This window comes from Xiphophorus couchianus, chromosome 2, assembly GCF_001444195.1.
Source record: "Xiphophorus couchianus chromosome 2, X_couchianus-1.0, whole genome shotgun sequence".
In the NCBI taxonomy this organism is placed as follows: domain Eukaryota; kingdom Metazoa; phylum Chordata; class Actinopteri; order Cyprinodontiformes; family Poeciliidae; genus Xiphophorus; species Xiphophorus couchianus.
This window is the reverse complement of record NC_040229.1, coordinates 3,059,352-3,077,616: the sequence shown is the minus strand read 5'-3', so window position 1 is coordinate 3,077,616 and position 18,265 is coordinate 3,059,352. Positions and strand designations below refer to the sequence as shown.

Below are 18,265 nucleotides of genomic sequence, written 5' to 3'. Positions count from 1 at the left end.
AGAAAGAGCCAATCAGACGTCAAGGTCATTATATAAACAGCCAATCAGAGGTCAGTTTATCTACAGAGGTTAGCATAATCCCACCCACTGAGTTTCTTGGAGGAAGTTGACAGTTACAATTTATTTTAAATTGTTTTTTTATTTTGTATTTTCTAAATGTAAGAAATTTATAATTTTTCTGTTTTAAGAAATTCCTGAGATTTAAATAATTTCTTAAGTAATTTATTTATTGTAATTTGGCAGTCTTCACGTCATAAAAAATTCAAGAGTTGTGAATACTTTTATAAGGCACTCCACACTGCAAAAAAACTTGTTTCTGGGTGAGTGAACATTGAAGGACATCTTATGTGAAAAATATCTAAATAAACCTAACATGTCATATTTTTCAGATTCTTTTGAAAGGAAGACCAAAGAGTTTATTTAGATCTGTTTTAAAATGAAGGAAATCCTCATGAAACAAAACCAGAATAATCTTGTTTAATTCAAAAAAACTTAAAGCAACATTTCATAGTAACTGTTTAGGATATAGAAACCTATTTCATGACAATTAAACCTGCAATATAACAAACTGCAGACTGTTGTTTTAACAGTTTCCTGTTGTCTCTGCATCAGCGGCTTGACTTGGAAAACAAGAGCATAAAAGTCCTCACTGTAAAACTTTAGTTAGATCAACAGGGAAATATTTGTGAATCCAAAGGAATGAAACTTTTAGCAGCTTTAGACGTAAAAACTCTGGTGAGAAATAAGGAAGAGGCTGTGAAACACTGAAGTTTTTCTCCAAATGTTGCATCCGTCCTCCTCCGGCGTTGCTTCACCCGTTTTTCTGTCCAAGCTGTCCCAGAAGTCCCCGTCCCTCCGGTCGGAGGACAGGGACGTTCAGGAGACGCTGGCTGTCGGTCCACTTCCTCCGTTCCCCTGAGACTGAAATCTGTGACGCTCCAGGTGAGGCGCTAATGCCTAGCAGGCGCTAACGCTTAGCTTGGGCCTCTTCTGCTGCAGCAAAACAAGAAGCAGAGTTTACTGACAGGAAGCCATCACATCGATTTTAATAGTTTTAACTTTCATGGCTTTTATGTAGTTTTTGAATTTGGCTGCAAACTTAATGATTATTTTAGCAATCGATTAACTGCAACGTTCTGGAGATTTTTCATTTCAAACCTTATTTATAAAGCATATTTATTTATTACTCAGTTGACCAAAGAGCTTCACAACATCAAAGATAGATAAACGACAAAACAAAAATCAGTTTAGCAAAAAATAATCAGACAATTAGAAAATTGGCAGAAAAAACCAAACCCTATAATATTAGTAGAAATCAAGACACTTATTTTCAGCTGCAGAAAGTTACAAAAAAAAACCAAACGCTAATCTCAGAATCAGTGAAGTAATAATATCCCCAATTTCTAATTTAAAACAATTTTTAAATTTTTTAAAAATGTATTAATTTATTTTATTTAACCATTTAAATGTTTTTATACAATATTATAAAAATATTAAAGAGAATCAAATAATTTAACTATATTTTTTAAAAAGAAAATCAACATTTTCATTTTATTTCTTAATAATTCCTTTAGTGAATGTTTGATGATTTGTAGTAAAAGATGTGGCTACAGTACTGCACCTCTCTTCTTGGCGGCCTCCTCCCTCTGCTTCTTGATGATGGCCAGCCGGGCCAGGTCGGCCCTGGCCTGCTCCGTCTTCCCCTCCATGTGCAGCTTCCTGTAGCGCTCCGCTGATTTCTGCTTCTCGATCTCCTCTCTGAGGAGCAGAAGGAGGGAAAGCCTCAGCGGCGGCGCCACAGAGCGACTCCAGGAGCAGGAACGCGGCGCCTACCTCTCCCTGCGGCTCAGCTCTCTGGGCGCGCTCACGTCAACCTCTGTCACCTTTTTGCTCTTCTGAGAGACTCGGTTTGGATTCTCGATTTCTATGAGGCCCTCCACTCCGCTCCTCTTCCTGGACTGGGTGTGGAAAACAAACGGTTACAGCACAATGTTGTGAAACAACTAGTAAACTTTTTATTCAAAATAAAACTTTAAAATTTAACGACACTATATATGTAGAAATACTGGAGATCATTTTTAAAGCAGGGTTGTCCAAAGTTTCTGGTTTGTAAAGCAGAATTTTGTTTTTGTTTTCTGTGTGTAAAGTTGGTAATTTACCAAAATAGAGTGAAGTGAATCTAAGTTTTCAGTAAGACACTCTGCGCTCACCTCAGACTCGTCTTCACTGCTGCTCTCCTCCTCTGACTCTGAGCTCTCCTTCTCCGCTCCGCCGCTCTCCTCCTGTTAAACCACAGACGTCTCATCGCTGCAGACGAGCTTCACAGGAAATCTGGTTCTTTCTGCCGCAGGACCTTCACTTACCTTCTCTCTCTGGAGTCTCATCTGTCGGTCGATCTCCTCCGGGTTGCTGAACTGCTTCCCTCGGCCCTTGTGGCCCTTTTTTCCTGCAGGATTTAGAGAAAGTCATTGGTGTGTGTGAAGTAACGCTGTATGAACAAACGCTAGCTGAGCTTCAGTGTAGAAAATCTGACATCCAAACATTTCTATTATGACCTTTGTTTACTTTCTCTTCTCTGACTCCTGGATTAATCTAATATATTAACTTAAATTCTGCTTCCATAAAACTCTTAATAGTTTTGCTTATTCCAGAGGTTCATTGAGCTTGTTAATAATATCAATTGTTATTGTTATTATTCTTGTCATGAAAATAAATATTTCTGGACGATGCATCGTCCCAGAAGTTATAAAGGATAATATTCTAGTTTTGAGAATATTTTCCAGTAATATAACGGTAATGGTATAATAATAATAATAATAATAATGTAAGAAAACATTCTCAAAGATCAATAAACTTTAAATTATAATGAACATTTAACACTGGAACTGGAAGACATTTTAAATATACAAAATACACAAACAACAGAAACAACAAATAAAATGAATTATTAAGTTTCTGTAAACAAAGGTGACCTGGATAAAAAGGCTGGTTGAGACCAGACTGAAGACTTTTATCATCCAGTTTTTGGTAGAAAAACAATAAATTATGCAAATGGATATTACTGAGCTCATTTTAATTTATCAAGTGATTTTTTCATTTATTGCAACAAGTCTAATAATAATAAAAAAAAATTGTAAGCGCCTTCATCTGCACTGAAGGACATCTTAAAATATACATAAAATGACAAGTGAGTGTCTTTAGTCAGAGTCTTCTGCAAGTTCACTGTAATACTGACTGCTACAGAAGATCTTTCCTGCTAACAGCCATCATCATCCACAATACTCTCTGAAGAGTTTAACTAGGCCTGTTGCAATAAACTAATCGCTTGATAAATTAAAACCAAAACAAATGTTCATCAGAATTATAAAGTTTATTTATCTTTGAGTTGAAATCAGCTCCGTTTCATAAACTGTGTTGCTGGCTGCAGATTACTGCTAACATTTCAGCTGTAAACACAGATAATTGATCCTAAACTCGTTTGCAATAAATACATGTTGAGACAACTTCACATTACGTCTGTGATTCATCATGCAATCCTACCGTTCGTCCACTAGGGGTCAACAACCTAAAATGTTCACGTAAGCTAACAAGGTTAAATCTACTCTTGCTAAAAGTAATTATACACATAAAACGGACAATTTAAAAAGGTAAGATATAACATATACCTTACCTTTTTATGTCGGCTTCATCGGCACATATTAGAAATTATAATTTTTTCTTAAATAATATCTGTGATCTGTTAGTCACCTAGCATGCTAACAGCTAAACATGTGCGAGTTGAACGGGTTTTATGAAACTTTTAGCAGTCGGAACAGAAGAAAATACTCACCACCGCGCGGCATTGTTTCCTGGTAAATACTCCAAAGAAGAAAAAGTCAACGAACCATCCAAGGAGTCAAACAGAAGACCGTAAAGACTGGGATTTAAAAGGCTAAGGAGTAACTACTTTGTCTCTCGCGCTGTCAGCCTCCTCGATGGTATCGGCGCATGCGCAAAAGGGAGGACTAACCCAATCGCTGTACAGACTGAGCTGAGAATCCTCCAATCAGATTAAGAGCCACCACCTCCAGCAGCCCATTCACAAAATATAGAGAGAAATATTGATTCGGCTGTGATCAAATCAATACTGTGGGGTCATTTAAACAGAGCTGTAAAGTAAAAATGTAAAAGTATTTCTTTACTGTACTGATTTTTCAGGTATCTGTACTTCACGTAAGTATCTCTCTTTCTAACAACTCTTTACTTTAACTCCCCACATTATAATATTTGTACTTTCTACTCCTAACATTTTGCATAATATTAACATTACTCCTATGATAATGACGTGGAGTCAGATCAAATCGGGAGAAATCCTCCACTCACACAAAAATATTTCTGCAAAAGGACTAACCCCATTGCTGCGCAGACGGCGACTGGGTTACATATTATTACATTATTTATGTACATATTTACATATATACAGGCACCAAAACAAAAAAGATCACAGATTAAATTGTATTTTATATTGAATATAAATTTTATTTTGAAATCCAAACAGCATTCTACAAAAAAGAAACAGTGATATTTCAGCACAGGTAGCAGTGAGCCTTCTAGATGTTTATAATAAATAATGAAGGGGTTATTTTTATTATTATTCATTTTTCCAACAAAATGTGATTTTTTAACAAAAACAAACATTTTTAATTTGTCTTTTGTTTCCACAGCTAAATAAAAAAACAACCACAAAGCACCAAAACAGAATAATGATGACGTATTAAAATGTTTGTCCAGCTTTTAAATTTAGTATTAATATAAAGAAAACCAACGCAGAAAATTATAAGAGAAAGTTAGTTATTTTTTAATGCAGTTTATAAAAATAGGCTGTATGTGGAAATAATCACAGATGAAAATAAATATATTTCATTTATATTTTAAAAATGGGACAAAAACAGGAAGCAGCTGAATCGACTTACATCCTGTTAAAAGCTGAATGTCTTATTGTGAGGAAAACTGACTCGTGGTTTTATTTTACTGCCTTTTATCTTTAAAAAACTCTAAAAAAAAACAATTAAAAAACCAAAGATCTAACTAGACCGGATTGTCATTTTTTTCTTCGGTGTTGAGTTTTCATGTCTTCGATTTCTTTCTCCATCAGGTGGTACTCCACTGTAGTTTCTGTCAGCTTGAAAGAAGAAATTAAATTACAGAATGTAATACTTTAATGAATTTATTAACATAGCCAGAAAACATGGAAAGTAAAGTGCAAAATAGAATATAAAATGTTTTACAGAGGCAGTTTGGATAACAACTAATAGGGGTTTGAAATTCATATCATATTTATTATTATTTCATAGTGAGAAGACAAAATTAGGCGTCACCATGTCCATCAGAACTTCAATCTTTGATTTTAGAAGGTTATTTTCTTCCTCCAGCTGCAGATTTCGTTTCTTAAGCCGCTGCACCTCCTTAGTAGAAGCATTTCCACCAGATTCTGGTTGAAGAAAAACATTTAAATCATCTGATAACGGCCACATTCAGAAGAACAAGTCTGAATAAAAGCCGACCTCACCGGTTATCCACTGTCCGTCCTCAAATTTCCAGCTCTGGCCTCCTAAGTTCATCGCAGGAGGTCCCGACTCCAGACCAAGCTCTATTTCTCTTGTTGAGCGATCCAACTGAAACACAACAAAACAAATAACTATCAGCACAACTTTATATGTTTCGAGATCTTTCCAGATAAAATGAACAAAATTACATTATTGGCACAATATTATGAAGCACTGCAAACAGAGGAGAGCAGAATCCCCAAAATGTAACTAAAGTAAGAGTAGAAATACTTCAACATATTTTTACTCAAGTTAAATAAAAGATAGCAATCATAGTAAGAGTAAAAAAGTATTTGGTAAAAAGTCTACTCAAGTAGTGAGCAACTGATCAAATTATCAATCAATTCATATTTAGAAATTACATCATCAGACGAGCCAAAAAATAAACAATAAGTAAACATTTTGGTATTTTAATGACTAAAATTACAATAATTCATACAACAAAAATAACAAAATCAAGCAAAACACTTTTTTCCAAATCACTTTCTTTCAATAAAACTTCTGAAATTTTAATAAAAACTGCAGGTGTGTGTTTTTCATTCAGTGGATAGAGAATCCAGAAATGTTACTCAAGTAAGAGTAGAAAAACTTCATAATACAATTACTACTAAAGTTAAAAGTACAGCGTGGTAAAATTACGCCTAATAGTACATAAAAAAACTTGTTCAAGTAAATGTAATTTAATAATAAATAAATACAACTAGTCACTACCCAACTGTGGTTACAATCACAAACTTATGCAGTTTATTTGGGTTTTATGTGATGAAGCCAAACAAAAAAGTCAGAACTGTGAAGCTTTTCTAAATATTTTACAAATAAAACACAAAAGTGCCCACAGCATCTCCATCCACACGTTGAGTTACAACATTTCATTTAACTTTGGGATAAATGACGTTTTATGAATTTGAATCTGAATTGAACTTATTAATAGGTGACGTATTTCCTGGAATATCAGCGTAAACTCCAAATTCTCTATGAAATACTCTGAAGTTTGTGGTTATAACGGTACAAAGTATGAAAAGATTGAAAAGTAAAAATATTTTCGGATTTTACCGTATGAAGGCTGGACAGAGATGCAGATTTGCGAGGCGGAGTCTTCTTCGGGCTGAATGTATTTCCAAACAGCGGCATCAGGGATTTTTTAAAGTCCTAAGAGACAGTACACCGATGATGATGATGATGATGTTCAGTGAGTTTAACTCAGAAGTCTCGTTGCTACAGCCCGTTTCTGTCGTTGCTAACGACACCAAGTTACTCCAGCAGGTGAACAACAAAGACGTCCTGAGAGAAACACTAATTCCTGACAATAAACCTTAGCACTAAAATGATTAAAAGAACTTTAAATGTTACCTACAATATTTACCTCCATGGAGAAAATGTATTTAACGCCCTAACATCAAATTATCTTCTCTCCAGACAAGGATCCTAATGCGCAAGCGCGGAACTTACCATCACTCTAAAATAGGAGTATTAATATGACCCAACTTTACCCCTAACTTAAATTTCAGCTACTAATTGTTTTTGTATGTTTCTGTAATAAACAATATATTAGGAGCGCTACATAAAAATAATAATAATGTAATATATATATAAATATTTTGCATCTTAACATACGAATAACCCCCGTGATAATGGTACCGCCCAGGAGCCTAACAGGACCCTAAACAGCGAAACCGTTAACGTGACTAATCCAAATGCTTAAGTTCGTCTTTATTATGCTTATAAATTGTATGAAAAAAAAAAAAAACATATCCCTGGCAAAATTCAACTCCAGTAAACATTTGTACTAACAAATAACATCACGCCGGTCAGTTTTCTAACGTAGCCCCAGTGGCCTAATGGATAAGGCACTGGCCTCCTAAGCCAGGGATTGTGGGTTCGAGTCCCATCTGGGGTGGCTGCAATTGTTTTATCCTTACTTCAACATTTTGTTTTTAGTCATTTAATTAACAACTAGGGAAGTATTTATCTGCCGACTCTCATCATGAATTCTTGTCCTCCGTCGCACTAATTTTCGGTGTTACTCTCCGTTCAGAACCTGATATTCTTCATATATGATGAGGAAACCGAGCGTCTGTTTGTGCGTCCTGCTGTGCTCTGTGGCTGCATCGCTGGATGAAGTTGGAAGACAAATTAGCAAAGTGCAAACTTACCGTGAGTAATGCACTTAATGCATGGTTGTATAACTAACTGGATTGATTAAATATCTACTGTGTAGACGAGGTTATTTAATATTTTTGGATGTGAATTAACAGGAAGGTTTTTCCTACTTCCGTAGTTTTTCCATTAAACATTACAAATTGTGTTTAGAGAAGATTAGTAATCACTAGACATATTACTTTGCATCAGCTGTTATTTAATCATAGAAAACTATATTTTATCTATAAATGAAATCAGAATCAGTTTTTTATTGCAACGTACCCATGTCAAATCCAGCTTTCAAAAGTATTAAAAGTATATATTTATATCTATAAAAACACAAATACAATCAATAAAAGCTATATCTTTCTTTAAAATGGTGCCATGACATTATATTACATAATGTGTTATCTAACCTCAACCCTGTAACCCTGTCCATCCTGGTACAATGGTAAATCTCCCAGAGGCCACGGTGAACTGGGATGCTGCCCAGAAGAGCGTGACCCTGCAGGAGGGGGTGATGGCGCGGGACGGGGGCGCCTGCGGATTCTTCAACGACTCTCTGCTGCTCTCTGGATGGGGCGTCTTGGAGATCCAGGCCGGCTTTGGAGGAGCGCCGCAGGACGATGAAATCACATTTTACCTGGCTGGTTACCTGGAGGGCTACCTGACTGCTGGGTGAGCCCACTAACTGACACACAAAATAAAAATGTTGCTGGAATACAGACAAAAGCTGATGTTTCATCGTACAAACGATATGACGTTTTTTACTGACATTACACCAGTTACACATAATTACACATTATTTTTAAAGTTGACTAAATAACAGAACTCTATTTTTCCTATTTAAATTCTGAAGTTTCCATCCATCATCATTTGAATTGCATTATTTGGGTCCAGATCTGTCACAACAAATTTTCTGGACAATAAATCATCCCAGACGTTACTGCGATAAATGATAATATTGTTGTTTTGACACCATTTTCAAGTAATATAATATTAATGCCAGATCACATTCTGAAAGATCAATAAGCTTAAAATGCTAATGAAGATTTAACCCTGGAACTGGAAGACATTTTAAATATTCTAAATAAAACAACAAATAAAATCCATTGTGAACTCTGTGATAAGCTGGAAATGTTCAGTTTGTAAAGAGTGAATGGGCAAACTTCAGCCAGATGTTTTTCTTCCTTTTCCTGCAGACAGATGTTCAGCCATTACACCAACATGTTTCCTCAGCTGGTAAAAGATGAGCGAGTTTTAATCCCCTTAAAACACTTCATGAGGTATGGTTACTTTCAATCATTGATCAATAATTTATGATATCGTAAGATAAGGTAATTTTATTTATATAGCACATTTTCAGCAACAAGACGATTCAAAGTGCTTTCCATGAATTAGAAGGAAGGATAGAATTAGAATGAAATGTAGGTAGAAAATAAGGAGTACATTCAGCCAAAACAAACTCTGGCTTTGAAAAGTCAAATATGTGCAAAAAAAAACAAAAAACCTCTGAAATTTTGAGATTAATCTCAAGTTGAAAATTTTGAAAAGTGGAAAATGTTTGACTTTTCAAAATCAAAAACTTCCAAATTTTTCCTGGAAAATTTCTGATGTTAATTTCTAAAAAAAAATTCTAACAAATTTTAACTTTTCAGTCTCAGAAATTTTTTAATTAACCTCAGAAATTTACTAGAAAAAACCTGGATATTTCTGAGTTTTAAAAGTTGAACATTTGCTAGAAAAAACAAGGACATTTTAAGATTAAATTGGGATATTTTCTAGAACATATTAGGAAATTTCTGAGTTTGAATGGTTGAAATTTTGTTACAAAAATGGGCTGCCTAAAATTTAGAAATGAATCTCAGAAATTTTACAGAAAAACCCCAAGAAATTCATGTGTTTGAAAAATTTAAAATTTGCTGGAAAAAATCTGAAATTTTGAGATGAATCTCAAGTTGAAAAGTACAAAAAGTTTCACTTTTCAAACTCAGAAATTTCTGTTTTTTAGAAACCTTTTGAAGTTGTTGTTAATTTGCTCCTCCTTTTCTTTCAATCTATAATGTCCCTAATAGGCCTTCATAGTGAATTCTAAATGTGACGCATTTATTTCTGCTGGATCGCAGCCAACAGGACAGCTGGGCCAGAGAGCAGGCGGCTCAGAGGCGGAACAGCGACCCCCTGTGGAAGCATGTGGGACTGATCCTGGCCCAGCTGGACGGGCTGCACGCTGGAGCTGCAGAGTGGGCCAAAAGCAGACACAGGGAGGTGTGTGTGTGTGTGTGTGTGTGTGTGTGTGTGTGTGTGTGCTGGCGGCCTGTCAGACTATCACTTCATTAATCTGTGCCTCTCGCCCAGGCCCTGCCACTGTTCGCGCTCCAGTTCCTGAATGGTGTGGGTGACCTCCTGGACCTGGTCCCGGCTCTGACGCCTCGCTCCAACTCCTCGACGGGCTCGGCCGCCTTCAGGAGGCCCGGGATGGGCCTCTGCACGGCCCTCATAAAGGTCCGGGCTGATTTTATGAGCCAAAGGCCAGAGAGAAAACCGGGTCAGCGGAGCGTTGGTCTGCGCTTCTCTCTTTACTTTCCTCCTTCTAAAGAACTTGTGTTAAACATAAGGCCCGGGGCCAAATCCGGCCCACCACAGCTTTTTATGTGGCCCTCTAGACTCCACTTGGACACACAAGTATAATAAATATAAGCACAAGTTAGCAGTTGTGTGTTTAAATATTTTATTAATCAAATCAACTTCTATTTATATACGGACAAGTTACAAGTACAGGAGCATCCAAAGTGTGGCCCGGGGCCCATTTGCGGCCCTTGAAATGATTTTAGAAGGCCCTTGATCAGAATTCAATTTCATCCTATGTGCTTATTCAATTTAGGTTGGCGGTTCAGGCAGTGGATACAGATTTAAAATCAATGTTTAGGGAGCAGCCTTTCAAAAAAAGGTAGACAATTTAAAATCTTAAAATGGGAAATCTAAGATGGGACAAGTTTTTAAAAAAATATGATTTATTAGTAAAATCAGCCATTAACATTCAGGAACCTCTAATAAAATGCAGACTTTGACATTCCCTTTTAATAAACTTTTCAAAGTTTTCAAAGAGTGAGAGAAAAAGACAGAAAATGTGGAAAAATGTGATCAACCCAAACATTTATGTTTTATTGTTTTTAATCTGGCAAAACTTCAAAACATTTTTATATTGTGAGTGCCATCATGTTTAGTTTACAGTTGATCAGGTAAAACGGAAAACAAAACAGTAGATTTTGCAATTATAATTAAATAAAATACAAAAAGGTTTGGACAGGCCTGGTTGTTTTAGAAGCAGGAAAAGCCCAAAGTATAAAAACATGAAAAATGAATTTTAAAGTCAAACCAAGCTAAACCTCCTGACCAAACTGGTCGTGTTTTTATCCGTCCTCCTGCTCTCTGTTGGTTGCTCAGGTGCTGCCCGGTTATGAAAACCTGCTGCTGGGCCACTCCAGCTGGTACAGCTACGCCGCCACCATGCGGATCTACAAGCACTGGGACTTCAGGGTTTCCGATTCGCGCGTCCACACCGGGCAGATGTCCTTCAGCAGCTACCCGGGTACCAAAGCCCAGGCTTAACTCATCCACACGTCACAGTTTACAATAAAAACACCTGCAGATTTTATTCTGAGCTGAACGGTCGGTGCTTTCGCTGCGTGTGAGTGAGTCACAAAGTCCACATGAGCTGAAATGCTGACATCCCTGATGGTGCCGTCAGAGGAGACTCAGGTGTTCAGGCCAAAGATTTGTCAAGTAAAAAATCCTCTTATGGGCTCCACTCCATCAGAACCAAAGTGGTTTTAAGGAGCTATTTATAGAGCAGCTGAGGTTTTCACTTTACTTTATTAAACTGAAGCAATGAAACAGTGATGGACTCCAGCAGGATCCGCCATCTTGTTACTCCGTTTATTGGCTGTTTGTAATACCTTTAATGTTGTGGCTGTTTCTTTCTTTTTTTACCTGGCATGGTGTTTGTTTCCTGACATTTCTGGATTTATTATTGTCAGTAATGTGTTGCCATATTCTGTGTAGTTTGTTATTATCATTAAGGTCTTGCCGTCTCGTTTTATTCCTCTGTTTTTAGTCTTTTAGATCAGTTTTAGTCTTTTTCCACATTTGGTTTGTAGATCTTGTTGTGTTTTAAGCCAAGGGTGTCCAAAGTGCGGTTCAAGGGCCGGTTGTGGCCCTTTGACTGAATTTGTGCAGCCCCCAAACTGTAAATCAATAATATAATAAGGATAAAATTATTTTAACATAATTTTCTTGAAATGTAAAATTTTAACACAAAGTATTTTTAAGTCTTTTTATAACCATACAGAATCACGTTTATCCAGATTTTTACTGAAAAGTTGAATTTACTGAACCCAAACCAGCTTTTATTCATTAAACTTTCCAAATATTAGCAAACATTGTGAAAGAAAGTGACCCAAATCCTGTTCTTACACTGACAATAAATGTGTTTATTTGTATTTTTAAGTAGTTAAATGAAAAATCTGCAGAATGTGACAGCTTTTTATCCAATTAACTGATTGTCAGAATAATAAAGTACTAAAGTAATCATTAGCTGCAGATGTTATATTTTGTCATCTAGTGCAGCGGTCCCCAACCTTTTTAGTCGCGCGGACCTGGGGGGCGCTGTACTCCGATGTTGTGGCTCAAATTTGACGCGCAAGACGTAACCTGTAAAATCCATCCGGTTTAGGATTTTCAAAATAAAAGATCCGGAAGTAGTTCATTATTTCTTGCGCGGCCCGGTACCAATTGGTCCGTGGCCCGGTACCGGTCGGCGGCCCGGTGGATGGGGACCACTGATCTAGTGCATCCCTGTTTCTACTGTCGCCCTGGGTGACTGCCCATGTGAAAAACCGCCACTAGGTGGCAGTGTAAACCCTTTGAATCCTGTTTATTTCTCTTGTTTTGCTTGAAAATGTTACAGTAAAATGTCAGACTAACTCCTCCTGCTCCTGCAGGGTTCCTCATGTCTCTGGATGATTTCTACCTGCTGGGCAGCGGCCTGCTGATGACGCAGACCTCCATCGGCGTCTTCAACGCCTCGCTGTTCTCTCGGCTCAGCCCACACCGCCTGCTGGCCTGGCAGAGGGTCCGCCTGGCCAACGGCCTGGCCCGCAGCGGAGAGGAGTGGGCGCAGCTCTTCTCCAGATATAACTCAGGTGGGATCTGAGCCACAACCAGACCAACGTTTGCTTCATCTGAATGAACAAACAATGTTTAAAATCACAATCTGCACCGTTTTCACCCTGCAACAGCTAAGCTGTTAGCTTGATCAGAATCAGCCTGCAGCTTCCCGTCTTTATAGTTAAAATATGAAACTTGACGTTTTACAGCACAATTAATATAGATGTAAATTATAGACATTTAAATTTAAGTTATATAAACTTTCTTAAAAAAACAGAGAATTTCTGAGTTTGAAGAGTCAAAACTGCAGGAGGAAAGTTCAGAAATTTTCTTGAAAATGTTTTTTTTTCTTGACTTTTCAAATTTCAATATTTTTTCTAGAAAAGAGAATAATATAAACATTTAGTTTTTTCCTGGAAATCTCTGACTTTTCAAACTCAAAACATATTTTTTTTCCAGAAAATGTTCATCTTTTCAAACTCTAAAATTTTCTTGTTTTTTCTAGAACATTCCTAAATATTTAGGATTTTTTTTTCTATCTACAATGTCGTAGAAATGGCTCCTGGTCTTCAGCCAAAGACTAAAGAGAAATCCTCCAACACTAAAATCTGACGCCTCCATCTTGTTTCCATCTGGTGAAACAGGAAGTTGCTCTCAGTGTCTTCAAAGGTTTTTGTGTCGTTTCCTTCGGTGGTTCTTGGTGCAGCGCCCCCACAGGCCAGGAGGGGAACAGGTTGGTTTGACTCAGAACCACAGCAGCTGGAGGTGGAGCAGCTGTTCTGGTTCCAGTAGAACCGAGTCGACCGGACCGTCAGGAGGAAACCGATTTAGTGTTTAGGAGTTTTCCCGTCTCCAGCGCCTTCCTCGCTGAACATGATGGTGCTTGTTAGCTCTGCTGGGAAAGTTTGATGCAAGAATCAACCAGAGACGCTGACATTAGTTTCATAATTGTTTGTTCTTCAGGTGAATCAGAAAATTCACAGATTTTCAGATGTTAGAGTCACGTTTATCACGTTGCTGCTACTTCTATAGAGGGACGGTTACATTTATAGATTAGTATAAATATATACTAGTTTTAGTAAAAGGTCCATTAGTATTGATGGACCTTGAATTTTGCTTGAATTCTGATTTTGTTTCAATGTGTTTCATTGTGATTTTATCTGAAAGACCAACACAAACCGATGAGTAGTTTTAAATGATTTTACAAATTAAATCTGAAAGGTTTGAATCGTGTTCATAGATAACATCTGTAAAGATATTCTCCATATTTTACTAACCTGACGTTTCGGTTGATTGTTTGGAGTATCGTTTGTCGGTTTGCTGTATTTTCCGTAGAGACCAACATGCAGCAGGTTCATGTTTTCATGTTAGAGGAACTCTAACCTACAGCAGAACCACTGCAGTGGGTCAAACCACGGTCCGATTCGGTTCTGTTCAGGGTTCTGGATGGATGGATGGATGGATGGATGGATGGATGGATGGATTTTTTGGGGTCCAACTTATAATAATGTAAAGCAGTGCATAAATGTTCCAAAAGAGGGTGCTGTTGTTTTCTGTAATTGCTGGCACTACCACAATTCTGACATGTTTGTCCTGCCGGGGACACCGTAGCGCAGGGGATTTTTGCGCGCAAACTGCCGTACTCTGTACAGTGTGTTTACTGCCTGTAAGGTGAACGAAATAAACGCGCCAAAGTCTCCCCACAACGAAGAGCCGCCTGTCTGATTCCTCTCCTGCACGGAACACATCCCACCCTCACACAAACACAACGCAGAGTCCATTGGGTGTCTTCCAGCAGCTGCAGGGTTAAAGAGGGAAAGCCTGGGTTACAAAAACATTTTCTTTTCTTTAACAATTTTGTAAATTTTGTAATAGTTAGTCGGATCTTGAATAGAAAAGCCCGCCACACTTTTCAGATTAGTGCTAGTATTCCGTTGTAAACCTTTTGGAATCCGTTTCCTCACTGTGCTGCGGCGCTCTGGGTTTCAGGAACCTACAACAGCCAATACCTGGTTCTGGACCTGAGCAGGGTTCTGCTGCGGCGCAGCATCCGGGCCGGAGCGCTGACGGTGGTGGAGCAGATTCCCGGGAACGTCGTCCACTCCGACCAGACTCCGGCTTTACGCAGAGGTGGGCGGCCGTCTCCTTCTGTGATTCTCCATTGGCTGGGATTCACCTGGCCTCCCGCGTTCGGCAGGTTACTGGCCGTCCTACAACGTCCCGTTCCACGCCGAGATCTACGCCCAGAGCGGATACGCCGCCATGTGGGGGCGCTACGGAGAAGACTTCTCCTACGACCTTTGCCCCCGAGCCAAAATCCTCCGCAGGGATCAGGCCAAGGTGTCAGACCTCAGCTCCCTCAAATACATCATGAGATACAACAGTAGGTCTAACAAAAACTGTATTTGTAATCTATAATCACCAGACATTTTATTAGGTACACCAGCCCCAGGGTGTGTTAGCGTAAGCAGTGAATGAGCCAATCAGAAGTCAGCATCCAGGCGGGCTGAAAGCGACACACTGAGGTCCAAACTGAGCGTCAGAATGGAGGAGGAAGAAAAGTTCAGGTGTTTCTGATGGTTGTTGCTACCAGACGGCTACAAGGTTTATAAGGTTACACTGTAAAAAACTAAAAGCAAAATCTTTGGTTAATTTAGCCTGATGTAGAGAAAGTCTTACAGAATAAAATAGAATATACTTTATTGATCGCCAATATCTCCAGCATGTTATTCGTTCATTTATAAATGTCACAGTTCCAAACTAAATATTTAATTCACAAGCTAAATTTTTAATTTCCAGACTAAATATTTAGTTAGCATGTCTAACATATTATATTAAATATTTAGTTTCCTGATAATATATTTAGTTAAAACTAACATGTCCAACATGTTGAACTGAATATTTAGTAGGGAAACTAAATATTTACATTCTGAACTAAATATGTAAATATTTTTGTTTGTTTGCATACAAAATATTTAGGTCAAATTTAAATATTTAACTAGATATTTAATTTTACTAGGCATTTACACTGCTCAAAAAAATAAAGGGAACACTTAAACAGGTGTTTAACACTTAAAGTGTTCCCTTTATTTTTTTGAGCAGTATATTTACAAAACTAAACATTTAATTTTAGAACTAAATATTTAGGGGTAAGGTAAATATTTAGCTAATATGTAAATTAGCTTGACAATGAACAGAAGTGGACTATCAAAATAAAAGCTGGGTTCTGCTGACCTCTATATAAACTCTGCTGCTGGTCAGACTGAATCGCTTCAGTCGTCACTAAAATAATGTTTTGTTATCCATTATTTTCCTCTCAACATGTCTAACTTGTTTGCTGAAAATAGACGTATTGTTTTAGTAACTATGCAGACATTCAGTACTAAAACCCAATCCGGTTCTGTTCCAGACTATAAGAGAGATCCCTACTCCAAGGGCCATCCATGTAAAACCATCTGTTGCCGTAACGACCTGAGACCAAGGAGGCCACGCCCAGGAGGTTGCTATGACACCAAGGTCAGAGCATTTGTTTCAATTATGGCCAGAACACCTTATTTAGGAATTTGAAATGTATATAGGTTGTTTTCCCTCCTGATAGTCCAGTAGACTCTCTGCTATTGGGACCAAAACTGCTACATTTGTTGCAAAACATCCAAAACAAACTACTAGCCTAGCGCTAGCAGGGGAAATGGCTTGTAGTATTTTACCAAAGACTAAAGAGAAATCCTCCAACACTAAAATCTGACGCCTCCATCTTGTTTCCATCTGGTGAAGAAGGAAGTTGCTCTCAGTGTCTTCAGAGGTTTTTGTGTCGTTTCCTCCAGTGGTTCTTGGTGCAGCGCCCCCACAGGCCAGGAGGGGAACAGGTTGGTCTGACTCAGAACCACAGTAGCTGGAGGTGGAGCAGATGATGGAGTTCTGGTTCCAAATCAAACTGAACCTACAGGACCATCAGGTGTTAAACATCCATAGGGAGTCGTGGCTGATGAGATGAAGGTTGACGTTTCAAAAGGCTTCGTCCTCTCTCTGAAGTGATGTTGTGCTGACGGTGCATCACAGTAAATCAGCATTTGCAGAGTAAGAGTGTTTACAGTAAATCAAATCAGAGGATCAGAGCTGTCACAACAGATTGTGGTTACAGGGTCGTCTGCAGACTGCATGATTTAGATGAAGCTTTCTGTAGCAGATGACCTCACAGCTGGGCACCGGAAACTTCCACTGAGGAGAGATAACTTTCTGTCCAGGTGACAGACTACCAGATGGCCCTGCAGCTGACCGCCGAGGCCGTAAACGGGCCCACCACCCAGGGGGGACTCCCCCCGTTCTCCTGGAGGCCCTTCAACCTCACGGCTCATCAGGGTCTCCCAGAAACCTACACGTTTCGCTTCGTCATCATGAAGCCCACGCTGCGCCGGCCCTGACATGTTAGCTAGCTATAGCCAGCTAACATCTCCGTATGTTAGCTAGCTATAGCTATAACCTGCAAAATCAGGTATTCTAAAGAATAAAAATAAAGAATAACATAATCATAAAATAAATTCAAGAAGAAGAAACACCTTTCTAGTAATTTTTTCCACAACGTAAAGTCACAGATCCATTCTTCAACATCCAACCCACAGAGGGCAGCACTGAGATGTTTTAGGCCAAATAATACAGAATTAAACATAAAACATAAAGAAAGCCTTGATAAAAAACAATTTACAAAGTTTATTTAATTTGTTGTTTTGTAGCTCTGTAAAGCCTATTGAAAAATATGAAGTCTAAGAATTTAATAATTGGGAACTTTTTACACTTTTCAACAATCCCACATTTTGTTTTTCTTTATCACCCTTTAAACAATTTCACATTCAGTCAAGTTTGCAAGTGTTTAAATTCCTTTGCTATGATTTTGCAGAGTCGCCCTGGGGCCACGTGACTGAGCTTGTGAGCTTCGCTGTGGACGTTCAGGGTGGAGGTAGAAAACGTTGATTCAACCGCATGTTTACCACGCGTAATTTATCATCGTAGAGTAAAAACATAAAACTAACCATATAGAATGTAAAATAAATGCTTATCAGGTTACTACTCAGTTACATTTACTTGAGTAACTTTTTTTAAATTGTATTTTTAGGAGTATTTTTACTATGCTGTACGTTTCACTTATTTTCTTTGCTTGATTGTTATTTTTTGCTATTTATATGAATTATTGTCATTTTCATCCTTAATATGCACAATTTCCACTTTATATTTTGGTGTGTCTATGTAATTTTTAAATGTCAAATGAGTGATAAGTTAATCAGTAACTCAGTATTGAATAGACGTTTTTTTTTGTTTTTTTTACCAAATACTTCTTTACTTGTGTAATTTACTTTTACTTTAGTAAAAATATGTTA

The 18,265-nt window shown here is 37.9% G+C and overlaps 3 protein-coding genes and 1 non-coding gene across 8 annotated transcripts; 2 read left to right on the top strand and 2 right to left on the bottom strand.

Moving 5' to 3' along the window:
* Nucleotides 1-462: 462 nt before the first annotated feature.
* pdap1a (pdgfa associated protein 1a) lies at nt 463-4,011 on the bottom strand. Of its 2 annotated transcripts, none has more exons than XM_028041304.1 (6): nt 3,830-4,011; nt 2,364-2,446; nt 2,211-2,282; nt 1,834-1,958; nt 1,622-1,758; nt 463-993 (listed from the first exon to the last, which is right to left on the bottom strand). In XM_028041304.1, the coding sequence occupies exons 1-6, from the start codon at nt 3,840-3,842 to the stop codon at nt 968-970; spliced, it is 456 nt and encodes a 151-aa protein (XP_027897105.1). In that variant the 5' UTR covers nt 3,843-4,011; the 3' UTR covers nt 463-967. The 2 variants fall into 2 exon arrangements, with proteins under 2 accessions (XP_027897105.1, XP_027897106.1); XM_028041305.1 differs by having other exon boundaries at nt 463-990.
* An 802-nt stretch (nt 4,012-4,813) lies between these two features.
* Nucleotides 4,814-7,029, bottom strand: cby1 (chibby 1, beta catenin antagonist). 3 transcript variants are annotated; one of them, XM_028041307.1, is made up of 5 exons: nt 6,940-7,029; nt 6,639-6,734; nt 5,549-5,654; nt 5,358-5,470; nt 4,814-5,161 (listed from the first exon to the last, which is right to left on the bottom strand). In XM_028041307.1, the coding sequence occupies exons 1-5, from the start codon at nt 6,952-6,954 to the stop codon at nt 5,081-5,083; spliced, it is 411 nt and encodes a 136-aa protein (XP_027897108.1). In that variant the 5' UTR covers nt 6,955-7,029; the 3' UTR covers nt 4,814-5,080. The 3 variants fall into 3 exon arrangements, with proteins under 3 accessions (XP_027897108.1, XP_027897109.1, XP_027897117.1); XM_028041308.1 differs by having other exon boundaries at nt 6,949-7,029; XM_028041316.1 differs by having other exon boundaries at nt 4,817-5,154.
* A 380-nt stretch (nt 7,030-7,409) lies between these two features.
* trnar-ccu (transfer RNA arginine (anticodon CCU)) lies at nt 7,410-7,482 on the top strand. The gene has a single exon. It is a non-coding gene; the product is annotated as a tRNA-Arg (tRNA).
* plbd1b (phospholipase B domain containing 1b) lies at nt 7,421-18,000 on the top strand. 2 transcript variants are annotated; one of them, XR_003598560.1, is made up of 12 exons: nt 7,421-7,739; nt 8,189-8,402; nt 8,927-9,010; nt 9,851-9,992; nt 10,083-10,229; nt 11,172-11,316; nt 12,728-12,928; nt 14,883-15,023; nt 15,091-15,276; nt 16,303-16,409; nt 17,138-17,385; nt 17,788-18,000. XR_003598560.1 is itself a non-coding variant. In XM_028041288.1 (11 exons), exons 1-11 carry the CDS (start codon nt 7,640-7,642, stop codon nt 17,312-17,314), a joined length of 1,644 nt encoding a protein of 547 aa, XP_027897089.1. In that variant the 5' UTR covers nt 7,421-7,639; the 3' UTR covers nt 17,315-18,000. The 2 variants fall into 2 exon arrangements, 1 of the variants encoding a protein (XP_027897089.1); XM_028041288.1 differs by having other exon boundaries at nt 17,138-18,000.
* Nucleotides 18,001-18,265: the final 265 nt, after the last annotated feature.

Coding starts and splice junctions, on each gene's coding strand:
- pdap1a (XM_028041304.1), bottom strand. Junction 1,759..1,833: donor GAGCTGAGCCGCAGGGAGAG/GTAGGCGCCGCG, acceptor TCTGCTCCTCAG/AGAGGAGATCGAGAAGCAGA. Junction 994..1,621: donor GGAGGCCGCCAAGAAGAGAG/GTGCAGTACTGT, acceptor GTTTTGCTGCAG/CAGAAGAGGCCCAAGCTAAG.
- cby1 (XM_028041307.1), bottom strand. Junction 5,655..6,638: donor CTCTGTCCAGCCTTCATACG/GTAAAATCCGAA, acceptor GTTGTGTTTCAG/TTGGATCGCTCAACAAGAGA. Junction 5,471..5,548: donor GGACGGACAGTGGATAACCG/GTGAGGTCGGCT, acceptor TTCTTCAACCAG/AATCTGGTGGAAATGCTTCT.
- plbd1b (XM_028041288.1), top strand. CDS start 7,640: ATGATGAGGAAACCGAGCGTCTGTTTGTGCGTCCTGCTGTGCTCTGTG. Junction 9,993..10,082: donor CCAAAAGCAGACACAGGGAG/GTGTGTGTGTGT, acceptor CCTCTCGCCCAG/GCCCTGCCACTGTTCGCGCT. Junction 11,317..12,727: donor GTCCTTCAGCAGCTACCCGG/GTACCAAAGCCC, acceptor CTGCTCCTGCAG/GGTTCCTCATGTCTCTGGAT.